The following is a 21,664-nucleotide window of genomic DNA, read 5'->3' as shown; positions in this document are numbered from 1 at the left end:
GCTAGCGTAATAGGAGCTCCACCTCAGATGCAGAAGAGGGTATTCTTGCCACTACACTGTGATATTTTTATACCCATCCAGTTATGGTGATCCTTAAAGACTTCATGAAATTTGAAATGAACTCAGAAGAAGGAGATTTTCTCAGGTGAAGAAAGAGCTCAAAACAAAGTAGGGGAAAGCATTACCAGAAGAAGGAATATTTGTCCCACTGAGCGGAATAAAGGCTCCTTGAAGGGGAGGTAGAAGATAAGGCTTGAAAAGACGATGAGGTGAAGGGTCATGGATATCAGACTCAAAAGTTTGTAGCTAGTAAAAGTGAGCAGATAAAAATGTTACTGCTAAGGAACACATCGATTTTTCAGGAAAGACAAGAGTTTTTCCTGGCCTGAGATCCAAAATAAATTTCTTACATGAGATCTAATCAGGGCACAGGGCACACCAAGTCACCGTGAGTGTCAAAGCAAATCTCAGAGTACTTTTAATCCAACAAACATTTATGAAACATCAGGCTTGGTGTTTTGTGCTAAATAATTCAACCTTAGAACAGAATTCAGTGAAGAGAATACGAGGCTAAATTAATATGACTTTGAAGATCTCCAAAAGGTAGGTTGATCATCTGTTCTGTTAACCATGATCCTGAGATATTTCCTTACAGATGAACTTTTCTCTTATAACCAAAGGTTTACAGTTCAAGATTATACACTTCATTGAGCACCCTGGTCCTGTGGTATTCTTTGCTGTATACCAAGTGCGGATTAATCCGCAGCTTTGAAAATCAAACAGATATCACCAGTTGTTCATCACCACAGACATTTAGCTGGACTATGAATATTGGAAAGAAAAAAAAGTTGCTCGTGAAAATATGTGGTGAATTCCTTTAAAGAGAAACCAGTGAGAAATATTGCTTCACCTTAAAGCCTAGGATAGTAGCTACCTTTTTTCTCAAGACTGTCCTTACATAACCTATTGGCATGGGGAAAAAGTCAATGTTTATAAACTCCTTAAGAAACTTAAAATCTGGAAAAGGCAACTACGTATTATGTCAACTAAAGTAAGATAATTAACACTAGGATCAAAATTTGGAATCCACGTGAAAGATTCTGCAAAGATCACTTAAATCTCAGACCTTATGCACTATTTTAAATATTTATTTAAGCAGAAATAGAAAATCTTAGTCTATTATATTTCCATTTAATTTCCTGGACTTAAGAAATCTGTGTGACTGAGTTGCCTAATGGATGCAAACATAAAAATTTGCATTGGGATTCATTTTATTCTCAGTTTAAAATCAGTAGTATCATTTGAAAACAAGACACTAATTTTCTGGAAGTTTAATTTATTTGTCCCTCTTATTATCGGGGCTGGTAAAAACGGGCTAATTGAACACACATTCTAACAAAGATTGCAGCAACGCCTGCAAAGACCGGCCCAAGCGCACCGCATTTCTGTTAAGAACGTGTGATTTTTTTTTTTCTGCGCCACCTTGTGGCCGTAAAACAACTTGCCCACGTGAAAGTTGACCGCTTTTTCCCGCGCCGGCAGAGCCTTGCTGAGAGCCGCACTGCGGGAATCGGCCTCCAGACAAACGTGCAGAAAATGGTGTCTTCCTTTACAACCAGTGACAGGAAACAGACTTCCCCTTCTTCATACTCCGTTTCCTTTATTCCTTAATTCCATTTCCTCGGCCCGCCCACCCACTGTCCTCAGACAGCCGTTTCCCAGTGTGACCTCCTTTTCCAGCTGCACTATCCGGCGGAGGCCCTTTTCCCAGCCCGGACCCTCCCGGACGGCCCTCGCAGCCCTCCCTCCGGGTCCCCGCCGCGCCTGCTCCATTACAGCACGATCCCCGCCACACAGGCCCGCCCCTCCCTCCGACAGCCAATGGCGGCGCGACCCCGCCCCTCCCGCTGGGTCACGGGGCGCCAGCGCCCCGGGAGGCTGGGGGAGCTGAATTCTGCGTCTTCCTTTAGGCTGCGGCGAGACAATCCCCAGAGCCCCGCGGCCCGGCCTCGGGGCAGCCATGGACTCGCAGGAATTGAAGGTGAGCGGGTGAGCGGGTGAACGGGTGAACGGGTGAGCGGGCGAGCGGGCGGGCGGGCGGGCGGAGTTCCTTTGCGGCCTTTTGGCCCGGGGGCGCGGAGGGAGCTCGGGTGGCTTCGCTAGGCTGCTGTTTCCCTGCGGTGCCCCGGCTGCTCGGGTTGCAGGGTGGGCCTGCAGCCTCTGCTCACGGCCGGTCTCCGCGGGCCCTGCTGGGGAAGCCCAGGTCTGGGCAGCCCGCCCGCTCGGTGTTTCTGAATTGCTGGTCCCCATGCTGTTGGTTGTGTTTACTTTTGTATCATGTTTACTAGGAAAGCTTGGGTTACCTATGACACTGCGCCTCCGGGTGCGATTTTTAAGGACTTAAGGCAAACTAGTGTCAGCTCCCACACTGGACAGTAAAAAGAGCCCAGAAAGATTATATGAAACCCATTAAAGACGTAAGACTTAAAAGTGGAGGGGTCGTTATTTTAGGGTGATGGTCTTCTCTGTTTATCACTGACTCATTCATTCAGCAAATATTAATGACGGTCAACTTAAGAAAGGCTGATATAAAACAGTTAAAGACATGAGGCTTGAAAATAAAATAACTTTTCGGATGTTGGTCTTCTCTATTCATTTGTTCACTGAATCACTCGTTCAGCAAATATTTATGAAAGGTTACTGTATGTCCATTAGAAGCTGGAGATAGCAGTGAGTAAAACTGAACAGTTTCTGCCTTCTCAGATTTTACAGGCTAATTAATGCTGGGGAAAAACCCTAATTCAGTTGACTCAACAAATATTTATTGAATGCCTCCTATGTGTCTAGCACTGTTCTAAGCACTGAAATAATAAAACCAAGAAAAACTCTTCCAATCTTGGAGCTTACATTTGAGTAGGAGGAGTCAGACAAGTAGGGAAATGAAATGTGTATTCTGTGAGATGGTAATAAGTGGATGGAGGACAATTTGGCGGTGTGGGAGGTTAGGGAATGCTGAAATGTCTTGTTTTTCTGCCTGAAGTTTTACATTATCCTCTGTTCTAGCTATCCCCCTATATCCTTACATTTTTTTATTCCCTTAAATGTATTATTTGCACTGCCACGCAAATGAACTTTTTAATAAAAACACTTTAATGTAAAAATGGGCCTCCTCATTACTTAGACTTAAGGTTCAAGTCCAAGTACTTAATATGAGGCTTTTCACCCCACCTTCGTCTCCAACCTCATCATCCAATACTCTCTGTCTCACTTAAGCCTCCAGAGCAGGGAATGGCAAACTTTCTCAACAAAGGGCCAGATAGTACACATTTTAGACTTTATGGACCATATGGTCTATCACATCTAATTGGCCATTGTTCAAAACAGCCATAGACAATACTTAAATGAGCATGGCTGTGTTTCAATAAAACTTTATTTATGAACACTGAAATTTGACTTTCATGTAATTTTCACGTTATGAAATATTTCTTTTTTTTCCTTGACAGCTGGAAAATATAAAAACCATTCTTAGTTCACTGGCTGTACAGCCAGCCAGCCAGATATGGCCCACAGACTGTGGTTTGCCGAACCCTGCTCTAGAGTATGGACTGGCTTTTAGTCATCTTCATCACCACTGCCATCCCAATGTACCATTGATGATTTGTTATCTGTGTTGTTGCAGTTGCTCTTCCTAACTCCTATACCTTCCTCAAGAATCATGAAAAGGAAATAGGAAGAGTGTGTATGTGTGTGGAGGGAGAATGAGGGGTTTGCAATTCAAGAGTCAGCTCTGAAATCCTCCCCAATAATCTTTCCCTTGATTTTAGTCATCCATCCTCCCCTCACACCACATTCCGTTTTCAATGCTGTCAAAATGTTGCTATCCCACATTCCCAAAGGAGTTTATAAGCTCTTTTCTTACATTTACTACATTATATTTCAGTTAGTCTTCAGATTACAGTCTCATCTGAAAAATGTAGGTTTTTCGGGGGGACAGGAACCATGTCTTACTCATTTTTCTATTCATAATACCTAGCCCAGTGCCTGGGTACTAGTAGGCAGTCAGTAAATGTTTTGGATTGAACAACCTAACCTGAACCAAGGCAGTAGCATTAGGTATGTTTAGTGGGAGGTAGACTAGAGAAATAGAAGAACCTACTAAGTGGTTAGACTTAGAGAGACTGGGCAAATAGGAAGGGAGGATTCATGAGTAGCAGGGTAGCAGGTGGAAAATGGAAATATGAATCTGGAACATAGACAAGAGGTCTTGGCGCAGGACACATTTTTTTATTCCATTAACATGGGATGCAGAGGAACTTATTTTTTTCAGAATAGAACTCTTATACTATGATATCTTAATTAATTCTCACAGTGACCTGTACATTTGCATTACTAACTGCATTTTATAAATGAGTAGACTGAGGCATTGCAAGAAGGACCAGAGATTCTTTTTGCCTTTAAATTCGTGTCCTTTTTATGGTGCTATGCCACTGCCTTTCAGGAGGATTATAGATGCTTAGTGATAGTGTGCAGAAGTCAAGTAAGGTATTAAACGTGTCCTTAGTTGTGGCAAAGTAAGAAGTCATTCTGCAACTTTAGGGAATGGAGTATTGGAGGAAAACTGCGCTTCACTGAAGTGTGTTGTGGGGGTCTGGAGATGGGGTATGGAGCACACTTTTAAGAAACATGGCTAAAAAGGAGGTTAGGGAGCAGTGATCACAAGGAGGGAGGCAGAGTAAAATTACAGAGAACAGTCGCCTAACTGATCTGGAGAAGTACATGGACTATAGCCCTCCAGAAGCAAGAGACTATATAAAACAGAGCTGTCGGACGGGCGTGGTGGCTCACGCCTGTAATCTCAGCACTTTGGGAGGCCCAGGTGGGCGGATCACTTGAAGTCAAGAGTTCAAGACCAGCCTGGCCAACATGGGGAGCCCCATCTCTACTTAAAAATACAAAAATTAGCCAGGTGCGGTGGTGTGTGCCTATAGTCCCAGATCGGGAGGCTGAGGCAGTAGAATCGCTTAAACCTAGGGGGCAGAGATTGCAGTGAGCAGAGATTGTGCCACTGCACTCCAGCCTGAGTGACAGAATCTCAAAAACAAAACAAAACAAGACAAACAAACCAGAGCTGTCTAGACACCCTTAGATTTCAATCCTGTCACTTAGTCACCTGTATTTCTCACTGCTACTGAACAAGCTGTAGAGTCCAGGTAGGTAGGTATGGGGTGGCCCAAACTGCTTTCTGGTGAATCAGGTGTATCCTAGTGATGGCGGGAAAGTGTGGTTTCTGTCTTTGATGAGGTTAGCAACCAAGCCTTAGACATAATCGTAGGAAAAATTGTAGACAGCACAGGCCCATTTTTTATTCAGAAGTTAGTAGGTCCTGATAGTAGTTTTGTCTTGTATATGGAAATAATATAACTTTGGAAAAAGCTTAAAGACAACCATTTTCATTGAAAAATAGTTTATTTATTCTTAACTGACAATTTATTTGTTGCAGAACTCAAAGCCGAGTAAGATAACATTTGATGATATGTTGAATAATTAAATTTGTCATTACTTTGTAATGCTGTAATAAAATACTGGATATTTTAAAAAGAAGATTTTTTTTTAAAGAAACCTATGGTCTGGCAATGGAAGCCTCTTGTCTTTTTTTTTTTTTTTTTTTTTTTAGTTCCTGTTTATTGTCTGCCTTTCTGTTTTCTAAAACGTTCAAGAATTTCTGTGCTGTTAACAAAAACTTAGGAAAAATAATTTAAATTATTAGAAAACATTGAATTATTTCAGTAATTTTATGATCATTCAGTTCTGCAATCCTTAGCATTGAGTTCTAGCCATTAACAGTATTTTAAGAAACTTGGAAGAAAAAAGTCACATTGCCTGAATTTTACATTATTCTAGATGTTAGATTATTATCTGCTTCTTAGAGTATTTCAGAGCACCAGAATTCCTTTATAACATTTTTTCATTATTTCCATTTAGACTTTGATTAATTACTATTGTCAAGAGAGATATTTCCATCATGTGTTACTGGTTGCCAGTGAAGGAATTAAGAGGTATGGAAGTGATCCAGTCTTCAGGTTTTATCATGCCTATGGCACATTAATGGAAGGTACGTGTTAATCATTAAACATGTTCCATCAGTTTTAAATTCTTGCTTTGCACTAAGAACAGTTTTTCATATCATAATCTTGATTTTCAGGTAAAACTCAAGAAGCTCTTCGAGAATTTGAGGCTATTAAAAATAAACAAGAGGTGTCACTTTGTTCTCTACTTGCACTGATATATGCCCATAAAATGAGTCCTAATCCAGGTATGGTATTTAAATACAATGCTTAGGACATTTTTTCCTATTCAGTTTATTTTGATTTTTATCAGTTACCAAGTCATTCAGTCTGATCACACTATATTATGTATTTTCTGTAGGTACAATTTATACATATGTTTATCTTCCTGACAAGGGTGTAAATTCATCAGGCACAAGAAATGTGTCTTATACTATTTTCGTGTTCCTTATATCCTCTGGCAGAGGTTTCATTAGTACATAGAGATTTTTTTAGATAAAAGGGAATGTATATTAGTAATTGTTATACAAAAAAAGGACAGCCAAAGAAACAGGTACCGTATATATACATAAATTGCCCTGCAGCAGCCAAGTTCACAACTTTTGTGCAAATATACAGCCAATGCAGTTTATTTCTGTATATTAAGCTTATTGAGAGCCTTAAAACCCTTTATGAGGGCTAGCTCTTGGGAGATATTCAGCAAGTTTTTATGCAGTAGTAGGTTGACTAGATTCTGACTAGATTATAGAAGGAAATTTATACATAAACCAGCAATTATAGTTGTGTAAACTGGCAGGCGCAGTGGCTCAAGCCAGTAATCCCAGCAACTTGAGAGACTGAGGTGAAGGATTACTTGAGCCCAGGAGTTCGAGGCCAGCCTGGGCAGCATAGTTAGACCTCCATCTCTAAAAAAACAGAAATAAAAAATAAAGTTATGTGAACTGTCTTAATGTATAGTTAATGGCGAAGGCAGAAGAGTATCCAAATTGTATGTAATAAAGAAGAAGTAGTGTTATATTCTTCCATATATATATATCCAGTAACAGCTAATAGGATTGTAAATATAGATTGTAAATATAGATTGTAAATATAGATTACATAATAAACAAAGGTCACAGACTGGTTCCTTGAATATTAGACGAGACTTTTTTCTAAAGCCAAGTATGACATACCTCCTTCATACATATGCAAATCAATACAAAGTTATTTAAAACATGTAAATATGTGCTTAATTTCTTCAAGAAACTGTGCCTAATACAGTTACAAGCTACCAAAGAATTGTAATAAGTGGTTCATGTCATCAAGCTGGTAATCTAGTGGAGAAAACAAAATGTAAAAAACACAAAGATTAAATTCCAATGTTTCTATTAAATAATACAAAATGAAACAAATGAGTTTATAATTAATTGAAGTTGGTATGCACTATTCAGCTGTAAGAGTAGGCTGAGAAGGCTTTTGAAATTTTGGAACTTAATCTGATCTTTGAAGGACTGGTAGAATTTGAATATGAAGAGTATTGGCCAGAGAGGAGAAATGGATGGGCAAATACATGGAAGTGGTTCAGGATTAGGCTCTTCTGTGGATCCCCTTTCTCCGTACTCCAGTGGGAGTGTGTTTAGCTAGAGCAGAAAATTTTCATGGGAGAGCTGTAGTTAGTATAGATTAAAGAAATTAGTACAAAATAATTTATTATTAGAATCAAGTTTTTATTTAATTGGTTATTCTTACCAGTGTTGATTCTGTTGGATACTGTGATTTGCAGGACACTGAAATGACAGAATCAGAAATACTGTTCAGAGGAACCTGAGTGCTAACTCTGCTTTGCACCAAGGATGATGCTGAATGGACTTGAGCTCTAGTAGGGGCCCAGATGTCTGTAAATACTGCCGAGGAAAGTCCTAGATTGTTAGTATACATTCCTTCCAGGATGCTGATGTAAACCCTGCTTATAAAAAGGCTGAGCTCTTTCAACAGCTTTGTGCAGACGGTGTTAGAGCTGATTGATACCTCATTAGGGACGTGATGGAAATCTGAGTAGGAAAGATTTCCTGTACAATGCCTGCTTCTGCCTGGTGGTTGTTTTTTTTGTTTGTTTGTTTTCTTATTTCTGTTTCTGTATCATGGCTGTTTAATGAACACTTCTGAAGGGGTTGTAGGGGTGGGGAGTGGGGAGAGGAGAAAAGGATCTTCTTGCTAAGCAATCTGTAGACTTACAGAAACAGTTTTGTTTCCTTAACTCATTAGATTGTACCTTGTTAATTTCACATTTAAATTTGTATCATTAGAGTTGAAAAGAAGAGTCACATACCTTTCTCTTGGTAGCCATTCCAGAAAGAGAACTGTTGGAATCACAGGCCGCAACTTACATTTCTTCTTCCTCATTGCATGGCTGATTCTGATTCTGATTCCATCCAGGGTTTGGGTGTAATTGACTTCTGTGTCCTAAGCAGATACTAATATATATATATATATATGGGGGAGGGGAGAGAGAGAGAGAGTGTATAGACTTAATGTAAATGAATAGAGTTATCTATTTAAGGGAGCAGTCAGTATTAAACTATAACAGCAATTATGCCATCTTTTTACTGACCCATAACAGTAGCTGGCATGTTTATATATTTTAGAATTGTATTTAAGAATTATTAATACTTTGAGTACCAGTACTGGACCTGTTCCTAATAATTGTGGTTAGAACCATTATACATTTTTACAAGTCTTATTATTAAAAAATATTAGTATATACAGCCTTTCTATTTTGGGAATGATGTAAACTCTATAGCTATATTGTGCATTACAGTGATCCTTAACCATATACCTCCTCTGTTGCCCAGGCTGGAGTGCAGTGGTGCAATCTAGGCTCACTGCAACCTCTGCCTCCTGGGTTCAAGCAATTCTCCCTGCCTCAGCCTCCCAAGTAGCTGGGATTACAGGCACCCACCACCGCGCCCATCTATTTTTGTTTTTTATTTTTAGATGGAGTTTCTCCATGTTGGCCAGGCTGGTCTCAAACTCTTGACCTCAGGTGATCCACCCACCTCGGCCTCCCAAAGTGCTGGGATTACAGGTGTAAGCCACCATGTCTGGCCATATACAGCTTTTTTACCAAGTTTCAGGAACTGAATTTGAAATTTTATTTAATTCTAATTAATTTACTTTTTAAACTTAAAAATGATACTTGATTCAGTTATTAGAAAACTTATTTAGGAATAACTTGAGTCTAGAAATCTGCTTTTCAGCCGTAAGTTTTATGAAAACTACAAATCAAGTATTTTTAAATAAAATTTAACTTTTTGTTTTTGTTTTTGAGTCGGTGTCTTGCTCTGTCACCCAGGCTGGAGTGCAATGGCGCAATCTCTGCTCACTGCAAGCTCCGCCTCCCGAGTTCACGCCATTCTCCTGCCTCAGCCTCCCCAGCAGCTGGGACTACAGGTGCACGCTATCACGCCCGGCTAATTTTTTTTTTTTTTTTTTTGTATCTTTAGTAGAGACAGGGTTTCACCGTGCTAGCCAGGATGGTCTCGATCTCCTGACCTCGTGATCCGCCCGCCTTGGCCTCCCAAAGTGCTGGGATTGCAGGCGTGAACCACTGCGCCCAGCCAAAATTTAGCATCTTAATTGTGATGTGCTGTTATTATGAAATACCAGATTTCACAGTTAGTAAGGAAAAAGCATGCAAAATATCTCATTAATTTTTATGTCAATGATGCATTGAAATTATATCTTAGATATATTGGGCTAAATAAAACATTAAGATTAATTTTAATTGTTTCTATTTCTTTGATAGTGCTACTAGAAAATTTTAAGTTACATATATGGCTTGCATTTTATTTCTATTAGACAGTACCACTATAGAGAGAAGTAAATTTTTTGCCTTGTTAATTATCTGACCTATTATAAATACCTGATCCAGAATTTAATTTTTATTTAATATCATTTTCCCCTACCAGATAGAGAAGCTATTCTGGAATCAGATGCCAGAGTGAAGGAACAACGTAAAGGAGCTGGAGAGAAAGCCTTATACCATGCAGGCTTATTTTTATGGCACATTGGTCGCCATGATAAAGCAAGGGAATATATTGACAGAATGATCAAAATATCAGATGGTAGTAAACAGGTAGCCATTTTTCTGAGTTTAAAATAATAACATTAAAAAATGCTTATGTTATTAATATATCCAGTAGTATCTGTGGTTTAGCTCTTTATTATTGTTCACTCTGTTGCCACTTTGTAAATAACAGCTTTATTTTAACCCATTTATGGTTATCAATGTGGTTAATAGTGTATTGTAGAATAGGAATTCTCTAAGGTTAGTTTTATGCTACTGAGTCTTCAAAGATCCCTGCCTGGTTCCTTCTCTCTGTTTTTCTCTTTCTTTTTCTCTACCTTTTTTTCCTTCCCTCCATATTTTGTCCTTTCCTTTCTCCCTCTCTCCTTATTGAACAGCTCTAGATACAAGGCACCATTATTTGTACTGTTAATAATGCAAAGGAAAATAATACATAAACTTTGCTTTCATGAATGAATGACCCAGTAGTGCATAGAGCACATCCCCAGCTAATACTGTGAGAAAAATGATAGATGATATGAGAGATATGTGATTAAAGTATGCAAGAAAATAATAGCTAACATTTATTGCTTGCTTACTTTGTGCTAGGCACTGTTTTAAATTAAGGAGAGATCACACGCTTAAGTGTTAAGAGAATGTGAAAGAATTTTTTTGAAGGAACTAGCATTTGAGCTAAAACCTGAAAGATGGATACAATTTCAACAGGCAAAGATTATGGGGAAGGGAAGTAGGTACTCCCAAGGTGAGAAATAATAGATGGAAATGAGACATGTTACTTGAGAGTACACTAAGATACTCATATTTGATGGAACACAGGATACGTTGATAACGAGAAGGGAAGAAAAGCTTGGAGAGGTAACTTGAGACAAATTGAAGGATCTTGACTGCTAGTTAAAAATATTTGTATCTGATTGACATGCATTGAGAGGCTATTGAAGACTTTTAACTATGGTAGTGATTTTATTAGAGTGCAAATCCAGAAGATTAATTAGACAGTGGTTTCTTGGATGAAGTGGCTTGAGAATAAACTGAAATGCAGCGAAAAGAAAAAGATAGTACTTCCTTGCAGAAGGTTTTGAGGCAGTACACTAAAATATTGTACAGTGAATACAAAGTTCAAAATTTTTAAATACCCACGGGACCTGTGAACTAATAATAGTTTAGAAAGATAACAAGTTGTCACGTATTAGGATGTCTTTGAGGCTTTAAGCCTAAAAAAATTAGAGACCAGTTAGCATAAATAGAAAATACATTGGCATAAGAAACTAATCTTAAAGGGAAGTGATCTATTTGTCTTAAGACATGCTGTATTTCTGGTACTGGCAGAACAGTAAGATGGAGATAGCAGATGAATTTCTGGAAAAAGAAAAATTTAGAAGAGGTTTTCGCCTAGAAATATAGGTTGGGAATCATCCACACAGAGACAATAGTTAAAACCATTCAATGATGGCACTGATTAGCACATAGCATTGGTTAAGATCCTTATTTGTATTTTCAGGTGAAATACAGGGAGGTAAATATAGTCTTAGTTAAAGGTTTATAAATTTGTCAGTTAACCTAGATTTTTTTAATAGAAAAAGCACATTTCACAGTTTTTTATTTGACCTTAAAGAGAAAAATACCAGTTTTCATCTTGTTTTCAATCCCATATGTCTTACAACCCATCGGCCCACTAACATGTGTAGAGATAAATATCCATGAGTTCTTCAGTTTATAATTTCTCAGGCCATCCACCTGTCATTTGAAATTCAATGGACTAATCAAAGAGGTTAAGAAGATTGTTGCCAGATTATCTGAATCTTTAAGATATGTGAAGCAAGGCTTCTTCTGTTATTTCATCTTAGTTCATTTAGACCGTTTGTCCAAAAAGAGACAACAAATTCTCATCTATATATTGAATTTCATGTTTAAGTGTTATTAATCGTCAATTACTAGCATAGTCTCAGAGAAAATAATGGTTTTAACACTAATGGAATATTTGATAAGCTTCTTAATTTTAATATTGAGCTTAATAGTAATGTTAAAGGCTGAAATTTGTAGTATAGTTCCCAAGACACTAGGTTGGCAAGGGTTCAAAAGTGATTTCACTAACAGAATTTTATTGTTCATAACATATTTGATAGAGTCCTTTTTGTTATTAATTGCCAGAAAAATGACATTAGGCTCTTTCATTAACATTTATTTCTTTCATTTCTAAAAAAGTAAAAATAGAATTATTCATTTTACAGGGACACGTTTTGAAAGCATGGCTTGATATTACAAGAGGAAAAGAGCCTTACACTAAAAAAGCACTGAAGTATTTTGAAGAGGGACTCCAAGATGGGAATGATACTTTTGCTCTGCTGGGTAAGGTGAGTTGGAGTTAGGGTAAATAAATCATGTTTCAAAATATATTCATAATATATTTGAAACCTGACAAAACCAAGTAGCTCAAAAAAGTTGATAATTTTCATGATACTGTTGTCAGCTCACAGCTGTAAGGTGGACTGGCATTTGTGTAGGACAATGAGCAATACACTAGAGAAATGTATTCCCTGCCAAAGTTCCTGAATCCTGGATCAGCTGTAACTGTTAATTGTTGTTGTTGTTTTGGTTCACACATTCTTTCCTCAGCATTTATTATGTGTCTTATGTATGTGAGGCATCCCTCAAGATACTAGAAACCCTCAGCAAGAGAAAACCTCTTGTTTTTATGGAGCTTATATCCTACTGATGGAGGAAGACAATAAACAAAATAAGTAAGTTATATGGTATATTAGAAGGTGATAAGTATAATGGAAAATACAGCTGGAAAAGCTAGGGCATGAACTTCCAGTTTTACATGAAGTGGTCGGAGAAAGTGACATTTGAGCAAACACATTTATGGAGGTGAGGGTTAAAGCCCTGCAGGCATCTGGGGAAAGTATTTCAAATAGAGGAGATGATGAGTTCAGGTACCCTAAGGTGTATTCAGGGCTAGCAAGGAGGCCAAAGTGGGTTGAGTAAAGAGAACAGCAGTGAAGGCCTGAGGAAGAAAGGTGGGATGGGGGTGAGGAGGAGTGGTGGGCCTGGCCTGTTCTGTAAGGCCTTTGGCTTCTACCTTCAATTAGAGAGACAGGCAGCCAATACAAAGTTTTGAGCAGAGAAATAACATGATCGGACATAACATTTTGAGGGATGAGCAATTGAAGGAGTCATTAGAACTTACTGATGGGTGGAAATATTTAAGTAGGACCCTTTCTTCAATCCCCATTGATGCTATCTAAATGCCTTAATGTTTTTTTTGACTCAGCAAAAAGAAATTATATGTTGGGAACAAGTCTGTTAGATAAGCAGTAATTTGGAGGGATAAAAAAGAAGGGGAGAGGATTCATGTCTTGACTTTTGTTAATGTCTCCACATCACTTTTCCTGTCACTTTGTGTGGACAGTAAGCCTGTTGAACATCTTGTGTTCAGGCTCACTACCCTCAAGTTTTACCTGATAGCACTGCTGAAGAAATTGGCCGTATACTTTTCTTGATCATTTTCCTTCTCTTAAAGAAAAGCTAGTTGATAAAAATTTGCCTCATCATCTCTTTTTAATGTACTAACTATATTTATAGCTTTATTTTTTCTATGAGATATATGAACATAGTAAAACTTTTTTTCAGAAAATACAATAACATCTGAATGAGAAAATGAGCATCACCATTGGAAATAACCAGTTAAACTATTATATATAATATCTCCTCATGTCAGTAAATCTACGTCTACAAATTTATATCATCATTTTTAATGATTACTTAACATTTTATTAAATTAGATATACTATAATTTTCTCCTGTAGGTACATTTGGGATTATTTTATACATAAACAATTCTGCCATAAATATCATCTATATACTTCCTTGTGGTCTTGTCCAATTATTTCCGTCAGATAATTCATAGAAGTGAAAAATGTTGAAGTAGAGGGATTTGTTTGAACTGTATTTTGCTTGTTCTTTAAAATCATATATTCTTTAACCTGAAAATAATTTCTTAAAAAAGATGCAAAATTTCTAAAATTTCTTAAAATTTTAGATGCTACTTGAAAATTTCCTGGAAACATTTTAATCTAAAAAGATAATTTTCCTGTTTTAAATGGAAACATTATTTTATGGTATTTCCGAGAACATTTTAAAAAATTTTATCCTTTAATCATGTTTTTCAGCCATTTAAAAGTAAATTTTAAAACACAATAGCTTATATAACGTATTTGTATTATTCTGTGATGTTTTAAAATTTTGTTTTGACAAAAACTTAAAAAGTGATAACTGCTCCTCACAGAAAAGTAAGTATTAAACGCTCATACTCTGCCTGCTCTGCGTTATGAGAACTTTGATACGAAAGATCACAGTTTGGATATCACTTTTTTTCCCTTCCATTAGGCACAATGCCTTGAGATGCGCCAGAATTATTCAGGTGCCCTGGAGACTGTGAACCAGATAATCGTGAACTTTCCGAGCTTCCTTCCTGCTTTTGTTAAGAAAATGAAATTACAACTAGCCTTGCAGGATTGGGACCAGACAGTTGAGACAGCACAAAGGTTAAGTAATAAAAGATGACACAAGTCTCTTTGGATTTGGTTATAATTTTGAGAAAAAGCGACATCTATGTGAATTTTTTTCATAAGAGTTTTTAAATTTGATTTTTTTCAAACAGCGTGGAACCGAGGAAATACTTAAAATCATACTGCTTTTAAACATTGAATTTATTGATTTACATAAATATTTGATTCCTGGTTTAAGACAGACACTCTTTAGGCAAACAGGCCAATATCCCTGTGGTCATGAAGCTTATATTTAAGTGAAAGGAACCATATACTAAGCACACCAAATAAATTTATAGTGTAGTATGTTAGAAAGTATAAGTGCTATGGGGAAAAGATAAACCAAGAAAGAGATGGGGAGTGTTGAGGGGTTCAATCTTATGGGATGGTCATGGAAGGCTGAGACCTTTGAGCCATCTTCTAAAGAAGGTAAGGGAGTAAGCCATGCAGATATTTGAGAGAAGACTTTGCATAAAGAAGGAAAAGCAAATGCAGAGTCCCCGAGGTGGGAGCACATGTCATATGTTTGAGGAGTGGGAAGGAGTAAGAGAGGTGAGTAAGGTGTGAGGTCTGAGACAAAGGGTGGGAGTGAGCCCATGCTAGATGGTGAAGGGTCTTGTCAGCCATATAAGGATTTGGGGTTTTCTTCTGAAGCATGAGGTTACTGGAGGGTTTTGAGCAGTGGAGTGCCATCATCTAAATTCTGTTTTAAAAGAATCACTCTGCCATGTGCAAAACAGACTGTGGGCGAGCAGGCAAAGGCAGAAGCAGGGAGAACCTTTTGAAAGCTGTTGCCATCATTGAGAAATGGTCGGGGCAGGCCCAGTATAGTTGTGGTGGAAGTGCTTTGAGAAGTGATTGGAATCTGGACCTGTAGCATTTTGTTTAGGAGTAAGAGAAAGAATAGTTTAAGGTGATTCCAAGGTTTTGGACCTGAACTACCAGAATAACAACAACAATGATGATAATGAACTGTTGTGAAGTGTTCAGAATGCCTGGCTCATAGGAAGTGCTATTTATTCCTGGGGTAACCCTAAGAGGAAGGTACTATTAGTATTTCTGTTTTACAACTGAAGGGACTAAGGTACAAACAGGTTAAGAAGTTTCTCCAGAGCCACACAGTTACTTAGTGGTGGAGTCAGGATTCAAATCCAGAGCACTCTAGTCCCAGAGTCTGTGCTCTTACCCACTACTTGTACTAGAGGATAGAGTTTGCTTCAGCTGGACAGGGTGATTATGGAAAAAGAAGGTTTCAGGGCAGGTAAGGAGTTTAGCTTTCAACATTGTAAGTTGGAAATGCCTATGAGAAGTCAAAGTAGAGATGGATGTATGGGCAGGCAGCTGGATGTCTGAATCTGGAGTTCTTGTGAGAGGTCTAGGCTATAGCTAGTATTTTGGAGTCACTGACACATAGGTATGATTTATGTGTCAGTGACTTTAAAGCCATGAGATCAAGAATAAATACATTTGAGTCACAGATCAATACTTTCTAACAGATGAATTCATGTCACTTAATACTGAAATTACAGAAAAGTAAATTTCATAGGTAATACAAATATACCTTTAAAATCAGAAAGTCTTAATAGAACTTCTCATGCAAACAATAGGCAAGATACTTTCAAGATACAAATGAAGTATAAATTGCATAGAAAGTCACCTTTACTTCAGTTTGGATTAAGGTTTATAGTCTTAGAATCTTGAGAATAAGTGACTTGCAAGCATGTCTAACTTTTATTCATATCTGACAAAATATTAATGGCTATCTCAGGGCCGAACATCTTGGTAACATCTTTGCTAAGATCGTCTATCATTTATTATGGAGAATTTCAGATTTATGTAAAAGCAGACAGAAAAACATCATGAGGTACTCTTTATCTCTTTCCTGCCCCTAGCTACCGTCACCACATGACTAAACTCCCGTTTGCTTCTTGGCTTTAATTTTCAGTTTGAAGCAAATTCAAAACTCTGCATCATTTCATTTGTAAATATCATAAGATGTGTTGAAAAAATAGGATAATTCTTTTCCCTCTACAACATAATGACAATATCATTATCACATATAAAAAATTAAAAATAGCTTTTTAATATCAATTATCCAATGTTCAAATTACCAATAGTCTCAAATATTGTGTTTTTTAAATAAATTATTTTTTAATCAGGATCCAAATAAGTCCACATATTGTGATTGGTTTATATCTTTAAAGTCTCTAGGCTCTCTCCCTGTCTCTGTGAGTTCTTTCTCACTCTTTCTTTCTCTCTCCCTTCCTTTCTCCTTCCCCTCTTCCCTCTCCCTTCCTCCTTCCTGCCTTTTCTATTTCCCTGTTTCCCTTCTCTTTTTCTTCTTGCCATTTTTTTAAGTTGAAGAAACCAGTGTTTTGTCCTGTAGCATTTTCCATTATCTAGATTTTGTTGTTTGTCTGCCATGGTGTAGTACAACTTGTTGCTTTATCCTCTGTATCCTCTGTAAGTTGGTAGTTGGATCTAGAGGTTTGGTTAAATTCACATTCAATTTTGTTGTTTTGGCAATTACTTCATGAGTGGTACTATTGTCTTTCATCACAGTGACAGAATGTCTGCTTGTCTGTCTCTTTTCGTGATATCAGCAGTTATTCATGCTCAATAACTAGGTGCTTGATTCATAAGGATTATAGTAGGGTTACATTTGAATTCTGTCATTCTTTCTTTGTTTCTTAGCTAGCATACCTATAAAGAAAAACTTCTCATCTCCTGGTTAGTTACTGAGTGGTATGGTTCATATAAGAAAAGTAGGATAAGATGCTGAAGTCTTTTCCGTTATTTCCAGGTTTAAAAAAAAAATGCCAAGAATTCCTTAGCATCCTTCATTGGTAATTGATTAGTGGCTCAGGTTTGTTTGTTTTACATACCATGGATTTAGATGAGTGCTTCTGGACATTTCAGTCATTATAATTGCACAGTCTTTTCTCTGACTATTAGGAGCTTCTTCAAGTTGTTCTTAAGTCCTTTTGACATGATCCTAGTAGTCTTTGATAGTTACTTTGCTATTTGGTACGACAAGCTGTCCAAGCTCATTTTGTGTAGTACTTCCCCAGGTAGGTATCAGTCATTTGTCCAGGGCATCTAATCTCTTTTAGTGTGAAATGATATTTGAAGGCCACAATTTGGGTACTAGTAATTTTTTGATGTATATATCTTTCAAGATTTTTTTTCTAGGCACTGTGTGTGTGTGTGTGTGTGTGTGTATGGTTTCTATATATTTTAAAAATATGTATATTTTGAGGGTGTTTTAAAAATAATAAATAGACTCATAATGTACTTTTAAACTTGTTTTTCTCTTTAAGAGGGTATTTCATAGATATCATTTTATACCTATTCACATAGATACACCAAACTGTTTTTTTAATAGACAGTATTTTTAGGGTAGTTTTAGGTTCACAGCAAAATTAAACAGAAGGTACAGAGATTTCCCATATATTCCTTGCCTCCACACATAGATAGTCTGCCCAGTTATCAATATCTCCCACCAGAGTGGTACATTTGTTACAGTGGATGAACTTACACCATAGTCGCCCAAAGTTCGTCATTTATATTACAGTTCACTTTTGGTGTTGTACATTCTAGTGGTTTGGACAAATGTGTAATCACATGTATCCACCATTATAGTATCATACAGAATATTTCTACTGCCCTAAAAATTATCTTTATTGTGTATCCGCTATATATCCCTCCATCTCCCCGACTCTTTGCAACCACTGCTCTTTTTACTGCCTTTATAGTTTTGCCTCTTCCAGAATGTCCTGTAATATGGAATAATACAAGATGTAGCCTTTTCAGCTTGGCTTCTTTCATTTAGTATTATGCATTTAACTTTCTTCCATGTCTTTTCATGACTTGATACCTCATTTATTTTTAGTACTGAATAATATTTCATTGTTTCGATGTACCACAGTTTTATCCATTGAAGGACATCTTGATTGCTTCCAAATTGTGGCATTTATGAATAAAGCTACTATAACCTTGTGCAGGTTTTTGTATGGACATCAGTTTTCAACTGCTTTGGATCAAATGCCAAGGAACATAATTCCTGAATCATATGGTAGGAGTATATTTAGTTTTCTAAGAAACTGCCAAACTGTCTTCCAAAAATGTTATACCATATTATATTCCCACCAGCAATGAGTGAGAGTTTCTCTTGCTTTAAAACATCTTCATCAGCATTTGATGTTGCCAGTGTTCTGGATTTTGGCCATTCTAATAGGTTTGTAGTGGTATCTCATTGTTATTTTAATTTTAATTTGCGTTTCCCTGATGACATGATGTGGAGCATTTTTAAATATGCTTATTTGCAGTCTGTGTATCTTGCTTGTTATGTGTCTGTTAAGGTCTTTGGCCCATCTTTTAATTGATTGATTGTTTTCTTATTGTTGGGTTTGAAGAGTTCTCTGTATATTTTGTAAAACAGTCCTTTATCAGATATATCTATATCTGATAAATATTTTCTCCCAGTCTGTGGCTTGTCGTTCACAGAGCAGAAATTTTTAATTTTAATGAAGTCCAGCTTATCAACTCTTTCTTTCATGAATTATGCCTTTTGTGTATTATCTAAAATGTCATCATCAAACCATAGGCCATCAGATTTTCTCCTGTATTATCTTCTAGGAATTGTATAGTTTTATGTTTTACATTTAGCTCTGTGATCTATTTCAGATTAATTTTTGTGAAGAAGGTGAGGTCTGTATCTATATTCATTTTTTCCATGTGGATGTCCAGTTTTTCCAGTGCCATTTATTGAAAAGAGTGTCTTTTCCCCACTGCATTGTCCTTGCTCTTTTGTCAAAGATCAGTTTACTATCTATGTGGGTCTATTTCTGTGATTTCTACCCTGTTCCATTGACCTGTTTGTTCTTTCACCAATACCACACTACTCTCTTGATTACTGAAGCTTTATAGTAAGTCTTGAGGTCAACTAATGTCAGACCTCTAACTTTGCTCTTTTCCTTCAATAGTATGTTGCTATTCTGGGTTTTTTTGCTAATCTGTATAAACTTTAGGATGAGTTTGTCAATATCCTCAAAATAACTTGCTGGGATTTTGATTGGGATTGCATTGAGTTAGTTTACAGATCAAATTGGGAAGAACTAACATCTTATATTGTCTTTGCATCCATGACGTGGAATATCTCTCCGTTTATTTGGTTTTTCCTTGATTTCTTTTGTCAGAATTTAAAAATTTTCCTCATAGAGATCTTGCACATATTTTGTTAGATTTATATGTACCTAAGTATTTTACTTTAAGGAGTGCTAATGTAAATGTTATTGTGTTTTTAATTTCAAATACCACTTATTCATTGCTAGTGCATAGGAAAGCAATTGATATTATATATTAACCTCATATCCTACAATCTTGCTATAATCGCTTGTTGATTCCAGCAGTTTTTTTAATTGATTCTTTTAGATTTTCTACATAGATGTTCATGTCATCTGTAAACATCTATTTATTTCTTCCTTTCCCTAATCATTTTAAAACTGAGTAGCATTCTACGAATTGAAAATGCAAATAATTTATTTAATCTCTCCGCATTGGTATGTACCTAAGCAGTTTCCTATTTTTCACTGTTCAGTATAGTGCACTGTACACACATGCATACACACATACCTCTTTGAACACATGTAGGACTATATCTGCAGAGAAGTTTCCCAAAGGAGAGATTGTTGAATCCAAGATACTGTATTTGTTAGAGTAGGCTAAGCTCCTACAAAAACAGATCTAAACATATAATGATTCAGTGTAATAGAAGAATGTTTCCCCATATGTAACTGTTTTGGGTAAATGTTAGAAGTGATCAGGCAGCTTTGCTCCACACTGTTTTTAACGGACCTAGACGCTTTCCATCTTGCAGTCCTGCCATCTCCTAAGACCTCATAACACTTGGCAGAAAGGGAAAGATAATGTAGAGAAGTCATTCCACTTTTTATAAAAGCCCAGGCCCAGAAATGGCATATGTTACTTTATTTCACGTTGACCACCTCTGAATGCAAAGATATCTAGGAAGTGTTGGCTAGCCACATGCCCAAGCAAATAAGGAGAGAATGAGTTTGAGGAGACAAATTGTAGTCTCTCCCTCAAGTATATAAATTTAAAATTTTGATAGGCACTGCCAAATTGCTCTCCTAGGAAATTGTACTAATTTACACTCCTACTAGTAGTCTATTGAATGTTCCCTTACCTTATCCTCACCAATTCTGGCCATTTTCAGTGCGTGTATTTTTTTTTTCAAGCAATCTGAAAGAGGGGTATCTCATTTTTATTTTCATTTCTTTTATTGAGTTGAGATTGAGCAATTTTTCATATGCTAAAAGCTCTTGTTTTTCTTTGGTATATAACTGGTTCTAAATATGCTTTTTTTTTTTAAGTGAGCCTATTCTCTCCTCAGTTTTCGATGGACTCTGATAATTTTTATCACAAGTTCTCCATCATGTTTCGTTTCTTTTCTTTTCTTTCTTTCTTTTTTTTTTTTTTTTGAGACAGAGTCTTGCTCCGTTGCCCAGACTGGAGTGCAATGGCGCGATCTTGACTCCCTGCAACCTCTGCCTCCCGGGTTCAAGTGATTCTCATGCCTCAGCCTCCTGAGTAGCTTGGATTACTGGCACCCACCGCCACGCCCTGCTAATTTTTTGTATTTTTAGTAGAGACGGGGTTTCTCCATGTTTCTCTTATAACAGTTTTGTTGGCTCTTTTTTTTGCTCTTGACTGTTATAATCAATTTACAAAATAATAAAAAAGAAGCCATAGAAGATTTTGGTTTGAATTGCATTAAATTTGTAGTCATTTGTGGGGAAAAAAAATTTTCTTTCCCAAAAATGACCATTATTATATCAGGCAGCTATTGGTGTATAGCAAACAACCACAAATGTTAGGACATATAATAATAAGTATTCTTTACTCACATTTTTGTGGGTCATCGAGGGTCTGCTGATCTCAGGCAAGGCTTGGCTGGGGCCGTGCTT

General features: G+C 37.0%; 1 protein-coding gene across 4 annotated transcripts in view; it reads left to right on the top strand.

The window, feature by feature from the left end:
• The first annotated feature begins 1,538 nt into the window (after positions 1 to 1,538).
• The window catches only part of TTC21B (tetratricopeptide repeat domain 21B), a 79,898-nt gene continuing 59,772 nt past the window's right edge, over positions 1,539 to 21,664 (top strand). For all 4 annotated transcript variants that reach the window (XM_004032725.4, XM_055380250.2, XM_063694955.1 and 1 more), the window contains exons 1-6: positions 1,539 to 2,041; positions 5,983 to 6,112; positions 6,203 to 6,313; positions 10,013 to 10,179; positions 12,360 to 12,482; positions 14,518 to 14,675. In XM_004032725.4, coding sequence (XP_004032773.2) covers positions 2,021 to 2,041; positions 5,983 to 6,112; positions 6,203 to 6,313; positions 10,013 to 10,179; positions 12,360 to 12,482; positions 14,518 to 14,675 — 710 coding nt within the window. In that variant the 5' untranslated portion in view covers positions 1,539 to 2,020. The remainder of the gene's footprint in view (positions 2,042 to 5,982; positions 6,113 to 6,202; positions 6,314 to 10,012; positions 10,180 to 12,359; positions 12,483 to 14,517; positions 14,676 to 21,664) is intronic.

Source organism: Gorilla gorilla, chromosome 11, assembly GCF_029281585.2.
Source record: "Gorilla gorilla gorilla isolate KB3781 chromosome 11, NHGRI_mGorGor1-v2.1_pri, whole genome shotgun sequence".
Classification (NCBI taxonomy): domain Eukaryota; kingdom Metazoa; phylum Chordata; class Mammalia; order Primates; family Hominidae; genus Gorilla; species Gorilla gorilla.
This window is presented reverse-complemented; position numbering and strand designations above follow the sequence as displayed.